The following is a 9,953-nucleotide window of genomic DNA, read 5'->3' on the forward strand; positions in this document are numbered from 1 at the left end:
GCTCATTTATGCTATTTATTAAAATATTGGTTAATTTATGTCATTTTTGTTTGAGAAAAGGCTAATTCATACCATTATTTGTTGATCGATATGGCATAGATGAGCCAAATTAACCTTTAACGGATGACATAGATGAGCCTTTTCTCAAAGTTTGATGGCATATTTGAACATTTTTTATTTAAAAAATGATTTAATTAATGTGCCGGAATCATAATTGACCACGTGTAAAAAATTGTTTTGCAAAATCGAAATTGTTATCCGTTAACAAATAATGACATGGATGAATCTTTTTTCTCAAATAAAAATGGCATAAATGAGCCAAACTTTTAATGGATGGTATAGATGAGCATTTTCTCAAAATTAGATGACCTATTTGAGTTGTTTCCTTTTAATAGATACGGGACTCTAACTTATTATAATGTCCTTTCATGTTCGGGTGCAAACTGGAGCGTAGATCGGGAGTTCAAACAAGGATAAAGTTCACTATACAACACTTGGACTTAACTCGTAGGTAGCTCAAGAGAAGAGGATTAATGTCTAAGTCGATATAAACAATCATTAGTTTATTTCCCAATCAATATGTAACTCTAACCCGCTCTAACATCTAACATGAACCTCTTACGTCCGTGATTGCGGGATCATCCCAATTCAATATTTTCGATCTCAAATATCGATATATCTATCTTAATTTACCAAAATTTAAGCAATAAAGATTAAAATCAAACGTTTAAATTCTGAATCCGCCTATGTAATCGGGGGTTGGATGTGGGTGGGAAGGGGACCATGTGGATATCCCTCCATCCATTAATCTAGAAGGTTGAAAAAAATCATTCTTTTTTTTTTGCTTTCGTCACACTGCTTTTTCTCCAAAGTTAGTGGTACTACACTTTTAATACTTGTTCCCCATTAGCCCTTTTTCCCCTCTTGTTATTATGTCACAAATAATATCATATTCCTTTTGTTTCAAAATGAATTTTTAATCTATTTTGAAACAGACAAGTGAGGATTGCTCCAGTGGTTGATCACATCTATCCTCAATCAGTAGGTCGACGGTTCAAGTCAAGTTAGAATGTAAGTAGAAATACTATTGATCCTTCTGATGGTCTAAAAGGCTAGCCCTTAGAAAATCCATCGAAAATTATTTAAATAAATAAGATATTACAGTAACTTACTTTTGGCTTATTATGATTTCGAAGGAAAAGAAATTTGGTGTTTGGATTCACTTCTAAAGATATCAAATAACAGCAAAAAATGAAAGAAACACTTCCTAGTACATGTTCATTGTCATACATATGTACATATTTTAAATTCCTATTGACAAACTACACTTCAATATAGTTACATTACAAGCAAATCTAAACATTTTTTCTTTGAAACTGCAGTAATTCGAGTTTTTTCCTGTAAGACGTGAGCCANTTCATTGGTTGATCACATCTATCGTCAATCAGTAGATTGACAGTTCAAGTCATGTTAGAATGTAAGTAGAAACACTATTGATCTTTCTGATTGATGGAATGCAAAACAAAAATTTTAATTCTCTTTTCAAATTTGAAGTTGAAATAATGAATCAGATGGTAAAACATATTTTATCATGTCTAAAAAGGTAGCCCTTGGAAAATCCATCGAAAATTATTTGAATAAATAAGATATTACGATAACATATGACTTTTGACTTGTTATGATTTCGAAAGGAAAAGAAATTTGGTGTTTGGATTCACTTCTAAAGATATCAAATAACAGCAAAAAATGAAAGAAACACTTCCTAGTACATGTTCATTGTCATACATATGTACATATTTTAAATTCCTATTGACAAACTACACTTCAATATAGTTACATTACAAGCAAATCTAAACATTTTTTCTTTGAAACTGCAGTAATTCGAGTTTTTTCCTGTAAGACGTGAGCCAAGCTCAACAATATTGACAACATAAACGTACTCCATGTCGAATTTAAGGCTCTTCGAAGTCTGAATTGCTTAGGCTGCAATCGATTACAGGACAAGCTGAACTTATCATGAAGCTCTCAATGAAGGCTATCATCTGCATAAGCATCGATAATGTTAAATTTGAAATTCATTAGAACCAACATTTCATTAGTATCCAATACTCAAATGTTTATTCAACATGCTTGAGATAGTATATGAACACAAGAAAAGAGGAATGGAGACACTAAGTTGAAACGAAAACGTTCACATTGCAGTGTAGGCCTCAGCAATGCAATTCTACTAATGTCATGTAACATGTTCAGGTTTAATCTGTTTTATACGTGTGTTTCCCCGTTCTCTCCTGATACGAGGACTCGAGGAGGGAATAGGAAAGGAACTTGAAGATGCAATTTCAGAAGCCAAAATCACTTACTAAAGCAAATGCAGCACAGGCTAGTCCGAATCCTGGGAAATGGAAAGGTGCATGATCTGATAGAAATAAAGCTGGAAAAAAATTTGACACCTTATTAACAATCAGATTAAATGGACTTTGTATATCGCGAACACGAGGGGAGAAAAACAAATTCCCAGTTTATATACCTGTTAAAGGACTGAAAATTAATGGGGAAACTACACTCGCGAAAGAACATATGCCTGTTATGCATCCTTGAACCTTTCCCTGAAAACAGGAAATAATAAAACAGATTTTGAAACAATGAAAACCAGGGGCGGCTCAAGCATATTCGTGGCCTAAAACAAAAATCAAACGGGGCCTTAAGTTAAATTGTTAATAACTTTTATCTAATTGATTTGTTCTAGTTTTCAATTGATAATATAACCATTATTATTTTAAATTATTTTTAATGAGATATAGTACTTCAAATATGTCAAATTCTTCTAATAATTCCTTCATTTTTCGTGAAAAATTACTTTTTCTACAAATAGTATTCAATATTTATTAAAAAAAAAAAAAACTTATAACCTATTATTATTAAAAATGAGGCCCCTTAAATTTTGGGGCCTAAGGCACATGTCTTTTTTTTAACACTGTTGAGTCGCCCCTGATGAAAACATGCTATATATAGCTCTACAACGACAACATATCCAGTGTAATCTCACAAGAGTCTGGGTAGGGTAGAGTATACGTAGACCTTATTCCTACTTGGGAGGTAGAGAGATTGTTTCCGATAGACACTCAGCTCAAGTACAAGCATATCAAAGCAGATCGAAAAAGAAATAACAGTCATGGCAAAATACTATAATCATTTTGATAGTAACTACAACAAAATAAGTGTGATAATTGAAGTACAAGAGACAGTAGATAGTAACAGAAATCGACAGACAAGAAACTACACGAGAAATACATTAGAAAAAGTGTTTACAAAACAGAATACAACAGGGGAGAAAAAAGAAAACAGAGTTTTAACAAATATTGATAACAAACCTGTTCATTTGGACCAACTTGCTTGGATGCAATGCTCTTCAACTGCAATCAGATACAACATTTAGTGATTTCTAACGTTAAAACTATCGAAAAACAAACGATTATATATACGAGACGTACACAAGGCATCACGAAAATAGACATAACGGAGATCAAAGCGCTAGCATAAGGAACCTGCATGGTAAAGTAGATAATTAGCCATATCACGAAGAACATAAAAGCTAGTCACTCCGATCACTTCTCATTTTACCCTTAATGACATGATTTTACAGTTACTTAAAACGTCTGGTCATGACATGTTTATTACTACAAGTTTCAAAAATCTTTCTTGAGTACTCAAAAACATTCATGTAAAATGAAACGGAGAGAGTAATAGATCAGGAAAAGGGCTAAAAACATATGAAATAAACTAGTAAGGATGGGAGAAATTACCCATGAAGACCAAGCAATGCTGTAAAGTAATATCTGCATAATTGAATTTTTGAGTCAACATTAGCTAAATAAAATCTTTGAATGCTTTAAATTGATTTTTTTTTTCTTAGAAGAATTAACCTAAATAGCTATCCACTAAACTGATTAAACTAAAAATAGCCACCGGGTGTATAATAAGTATATAATTCATGTATAACATGTGTATCATCATGTATAATTCTAAGTTGCGCAGACTCTTCACTTTCGATATTGCATCCTTGTCGGAATCTCCAAAAATACATCACTTTTGGAGAATTCGACATGCACCCATTGATATTTTTGAAGAGTCGGAGCAATGTAGGTATAATCTATGTATACCAGCTAGAAAAAGTAAACAGTAAATCTGTCTGACTATTTGTGTGAACATCCCGTGAAAATATAGTCAAGGATAGAGTTAATACTGTACATGAACACAACTGAAAAAGAGTCCAACAGAGAGCAATTTCTCCTCTCCAAGAGCAGGAACTAATATGGGCATCAGAAGAAGCTGCAAAAATATTAAAACATTGAAGATATAATAAATTCATTGAGAAGCAAAATGAAAAATAATTTGAACATATAAAACAAAAAATAACCACCTGTGATATAGATCCTGCAATCCCAGAAATTATCAGCAAATCAGCAAATTGGTTTTTGTTGAAGTGAAACTGAGCCTTCAAGAAATACTGCAAAAAAAAGCACTTTCTCATGTATAATATATGTATAATCTATGTATACTATATGTACAATCTATGTATACTGAAAAGTACGGACTGAATCCTACCGGCTAGTTGTGTAAAGATTCTAATATTATACTAGACAATTAGAGGTTTATTTAGACTAGAACCTACAAGTTCACGCGACCCAAGTAGCTTTTATCCATATTTCACTTCATCAAAAATGATTTTTAGCGGCAATTAATTAACGGTTATAGCTTAACTATCACTAATTATGTATTTTTAGTGCAATTCATACTCTTTATAAATGTCCCTAAAGCCTATAGCGACATTGGATCCAATGTCAGTTAACTAATGTTGGTAAAGACTTTAGTACATTTTGTTAATAAATATATTTATCACCGCTAAAAGTTGTTTTTGTTGTAATGTCTTATACTACCGGCTAGTTATGTTAAGATCCCAATATTACACTAGACAATTAGCGGCGTATATATCTATAAATATTTAATTGTGAACTCAGCTATTACTATATATTAACTTGAGGTTTCTATAGGAACTCATAAAATTCAAATCCTGAATCCGGCTCTGTAAAATACTGAGGATTCCCACATTAATGGGAAGTAGTGAAACTTACAAGAAGAGAAGAATCAAGTCCAACATGTGCAACATTGGCAAAGAAAGAAACAATAGCTGCATGTAAGAATGTGGAGCTGCAAATTTTTACAATAACCATGATTAATAAGAAAGCCAAAAAATAAAAATAAAAAAAAAATAAAGCATGAACCGTTATGTTGCTTGAACTCTTCAAAAATATCATCATATGTGTGTCAGATCCTCCAAAACCAAAAATAGCTCATTTTTTAAAGATCTGACATGAGTGCAACAATATTTTTGAAGAGTCCGACCAACATCGAGTAATTCAAAATCTTACCTATTCCTTAACAAACATAACACATCATTGAAAGAAGGCAATGTCTTGAATAATTGGAATTTATTCTTTGGAGCTTTTTCCAATAGACAAATTGTCTCTATTCCTTTAGTAGAAATTTGGTCTTTTATCAAAGGCTCAGGAAGAAACATTCTTGTGTATACAAGAGCTATTATTGCCACTATTGCAGCAACCTGTTGGTAACAATAGTTTAATTTAGCAAAAAAATTGAAATTGCGAAAGTCGTATACAATAATATTATGAGTTTAACTTCTATATACAGATAGTACGTATTTTGTATAAGAGGTAACTAACTAACCTTTTGTAACATGTTCAATCGCGTTTCATTATAGTGTTAGTGAATATAAGTTAAATCGTAGTATTATTAGTACTGAAATGGCGTTAGACATTTTAAGACGTATCAGAATAAAACGAGTGTCACATTCACGTACTTGGAAAGTGGAAGCCGCGGAGAGAAAGCGAGTAGAGAGATTTCCACAGACAAAAGCAGAGGAGGCAATGCCTGATAGGACTCCAAAGACAGAGGCGCGACGACTCTCTGGAACAACATCAGCCTGAATTAAGTTATATATATCGTCAGTATAAATATAAAAAAAAATATTGGATAATATATATATCGTTAGTAAAATATTTTTTACCACATAGGCAAGAGCAAGGCAATGAACATTTCCTTCACAAACTATAGCAACCAGAGTTTTCAGGACATAGTATGCATAGAAGAAGTATTTTGTCCTGCTGTACGCCAATATCACTGTCCACATGACAACATTAGTCAAGATATGATTAATATGTTGTTACACAATTTCATTTTTTTGAGTCGAGGTCTATTGGAAACAGTCTCTTCATCCCATAAAGATAAGGGTATAAGGCTTGCGTAAACCCCATAGCCTTCAAATCGCACTGATAGAACTACACTGAGTATGATATTGCTGTTGTAACACTAAAGTTATAAAAAAAAAAAAATTGTATTGGTAAAATCACTATACTAAATTCATAAAACTAGTTTTTGTAACAGTAAACTATCATAACTTCGAAAACTTAAATTTACGTGTTTTAGTTTCAAAATCTATAATCAAACGGGAGCGAAGATGGAGGGAATAGTAGTAGGTACCTAGAGGGAATATAGAAAGGGTCAAAGGGAGCATGAGCATTACTTTTCTTCCATGAGTGTCTGATAGATTCCCCAACACAGGCATTATAATTAGTGATCCCAAACCTATTATCTGCACCATCATCAAATAAAATTAAAATTTACCAACTCATCAATTTCACCAAAAATATTGTATTCATCATATCCAATAAAAAGTCTAAATTGTACCTGACAATGTGAAGTATTTTAGTATTATTTAACTATTGTTAAATGGATGCGCCCTTATGATTTTGGGATTGAGTTAAAATCAATATCTATTTAACAATTATCACTCTATGAAAGTCGAAGTCAGGTAGGATTGAGGAGTTCATTTAAATCCTTTTTGGTAGAAAATTACATTGTTTATACATAGTTGAAATTATTTTTTTATTTATATATATATAGTAGATGTTAAACTTCCTTCTACGTTTTCATGTATTTACATCTTTATATGTTGAACCTGTTTAGTGAAAATCTTTGCTATGCCACGAACTCCGTATAATCAAAATAAAAACAAAATAAGAGAGGAATATGGTAGCTAAAGTGGGGTAGGCATGTAAGATGAGACATTTGCATTACTTGACAAATTAACTATGATAATTTAAAGTTAAAACTAGCGGAAGTTTCCCTTTCTAAAGGGAATTTCATAGGAACTAGGGAAACTTCTCACTTAAAAACAAGATAACTAGTCTTTTCTTATAATATAATCATCTCGTATTTGATATTTACTGATTCAATATATTAATTTTGAAGAAAGTACAAAACCAATAAACTCAATATAATAGCTCTCTCACCTTTATTTATAAAAAAAATTCATTCTCAAAATTTGAATTCAAAATCTCGAGACGAAAATAAAGCGGTTGAGTAATGTATTATATGCATCATCATACCATAGGAGTGATTATTTTTTTTATCTGGCAATCTAGGATAGTGTCCACGTGTTTACAATTATTTATTTTTTGTTTAAATATTCTTCAATTTAGGCACATACGTATAGAAATATAATTTTAGGATGGTTAATGACTAGATAAGGCACATGGGTATTTTATAAAAATAGTTTATTATAAACATTTCTATAGTTGTAACTTTAAGTATATGTTCTTCTCTATTTATTTATTTGTCCTTTTCCACCTTTTTTGATTCCCTTCTAAACAAGTTCAACAAGTACTCTCCCTTTGAAGTGTATTAAGATTCACAATTAAACTTAACTCTAAATAATTAACTTGATGCATGGCAGATATACAGTGATGAATTCAGAATTTAGAGTTAGTGATAATTGCAACTCATTATATGCATGTTTTCAAGTTATTCATTTTGCATATATCATAATTCATAAGATTTGAGCAAAATGTGAGAGGCTAGAGGAAAAGTAATTAGCTAGTGAGCCATTGATGTAAAGTGTATGGCTCTATTAAGTGGAAAGTATTAAAAGGGTGGAAAACATGTCACTTTGGAACAATAAGGAAATTAAAGTCCCTCACTTTTTTTAATTAAATTGAAAATACAACTTTATTATATGAGCATTATTCATATATAAGACGAAAAAAAAAGTAACAAGTCACCTTCTATGAATTCCAGCTAAGAAATAAAAAAACAAAAAAAAAACACAAAAACTTAAGACATAAGCAAAATTACAAGTATTAGTGCCATTAGCCGGTAGGTTCAGAATGAGTGTTATTTTATTAAACGTGTAGGTACATTCTAAATTGTTTGTACATGCATACATAATTCCAATTGAAAAACCTCTTGTTGCCACGATTCATTGTGATTCATCAACACTTTATATCAACAAAAAAAAGGAAAATAATAAATTCAGTTGAACTCACAGAACTGTTAATTTATTCAGGGAAAGAATAAATACCGCGTGTTGAATTCCGGTGAGATATATAGCAATGGAGCATTCATCTTTTCCAGGACAAATGGCTGACATAGTAATATCAGTAATGGATGGAATCACCATGAATATAGAGAAACAGTGGAGAAATACTGTCATGAAGAGATGGCTTAGACCATTATTAGACAAATTTTCCATATCTTCAAAATTATTATTTTGAAACAAAGAACAAAAAATGAGAAACCCCTATAGAGTACAAGAAGAAGTTTAAACATATATATAAATATATATAAAGAAAATTAGTTTTGTTTTTTTTGGTAATTTTTTATCTTAATTTTGTTGTGATTACTTTTGGATTATCTTTTTCTTGTCTTCATGCAAAGTTAGTATGACTCTTGGGGAAAGTGTTGTTTGCTGACTCTAGCTTTATTATATAAGTTAAAAAATAAGGAAATAAGAGGGAGAAGAAAATGAAATATGTGTGATGACAAGAGAGTAAAATGAGGAAAAAAGAAAGAATAAGGTATATATTTGCTATATTTGATATTGAGACATGAGGGGTTTGGGGGTGAGGGTGTTTAGAGGTATTTTTAACGTGGTTAGAAGTTATGATGGCAAAAATAATAGTTTTTGAATGTTTATATGTAAAGTTTGAGGATAAAGGTGAAAATAAGAAGTTGCATAGGTTAGTCAAAGCGAGAGAAAGGAAGGTCCGAGATTTGGATCAAGTGAAGTACATCAGGGACAAGGATGGTAAAGTACTGATGGTGAGATTTGGGACATTTCAAGAGACATTGCGATTTTGAGTATTGTAGATCGATGTATATATGGTAAGGAGGTTAAGGGTATTATTCATGGGATGCACAGGGAGAGAGCGATCATATGATATTTCAACGGAATTTGAAAAAGCGCATAGGGCAGGTATGTAAGAATTATTATTTATTTACTATTAATTATTTCTTACTTATGGCCCAAGTTTACTTGGAATCAAAGTAATACCATAAATAATATTTAATAAGGAATAGATCTCATCCGTACATTGGTTACTTGATGGACGTACCAGATTAAGTCATAACCTCTATAAATTGGTCCTCCCTCCACCCATTAGGGTTACCACATATTCTCTACAATAATTCCATCGCTGACGGTTGTGGTAACAAAAAGTTAGGGTAAGGAGGTAGAAACCAATTTACGACTAACGTTTCCGCTTCTCTCTGTGATGATGTCTTCCTCATCAGGTATGTTCCCTAACATTCTCTATGTAAGATTATCATGTTCAAGATCCTGAAAGTATTTAATCTTACATGTGGCATCAGAGCCTGGATTGTTTGAACGGATAATCTTATATATATATGAAAACAATTATCATGTAAAGCAATGAAAATTTTGACACGAGAATGTCAACATTACGGTCCCTTAGCTTTTGCACGTAGAAAATTTTGGTTTAAGCCATAAAAGTCTATGATCTTAGCCTTAAGTAAATAAATAAATATTCAGTACTACTAGTTTATAATTGAGATTGGAATTGCAACTACTAAAAGTT

At 31.6% G+C, this 9,953-nt stretch overlaps 1 protein-coding gene across 1 annotated transcript; it reads right to left on the reverse strand.

Moving 5' to 3' along the window:
- Window positions 1-1,733: 1,733 nt before the first annotated feature.
- Window positions 1,734-8,622, reverse strand: LOC125862251 (uncharacterized). Its single transcript, XM_049542283.1, has 14 exons — window positions 8,438-8,622; window positions 6,559-6,670; window positions 6,086-6,198; window positions 5,879-6,001; window positions 5,430-5,620; window positions 5,133-5,208; window positions 4,421-4,507; window positions 4,249-4,329; window positions 3,804-3,836; window positions 3,492-3,545; window positions 3,372-3,413; window positions 2,528-2,606; window positions 2,361-2,431; window positions 1,734-2,042 (listed from the first exon to the last, which is right to left on the reverse strand). The coding sequence occupies exons 1-14, from the start codon at window positions 8,606-8,608 to the stop codon at window positions 1,953-1,955; spliced, it is 1,323 nt and encodes a 440-aa protein (XP_049398240.1). The 5' UTR covers window positions 8,609-8,622; the 3' UTR covers window positions 1,734-1,952.
- Between the last annotated feature and the right edge of the window lie 1,331 nt (window positions 8,623-9,953).

This window comes from Solanum stenotomum, chromosome 4, assembly GCF_019186545.1.
Source record: "Solanum stenotomum isolate F172 chromosome 4, ASM1918654v1, whole genome shotgun sequence".
NCBI lineage: Eukaryota > Viridiplantae > Streptophyta > Magnoliopsida > Solanales > Solanaceae > Solanum > Solanum stenotomum.

Excerpts from the sequence above, each read along its gene's own strand:
- LOC125862251 (XM_049542283.1), bottom strand. The coding sequence starts at position 8,608 with ATGGAAAATTTGTCTAATAATGGTCTAAGCCATCTCTTCATGACAGTA. Across the intron at positions 3,837-4,248 it reads TCTTTTTCAGTTGTGTTCAT|ATATTACTTTACAGCATTGC; the intron begins GTACAGTATTAA and ends TCAATTATGCAG. Across the intron at positions 3,414-3,491 it reads CTATTTTCGTGATGCCTTGT|TTGAAGAGCATTGCATCCAA; the intron begins GTACGTCTCGTA and ends ATCTGATTGCAG.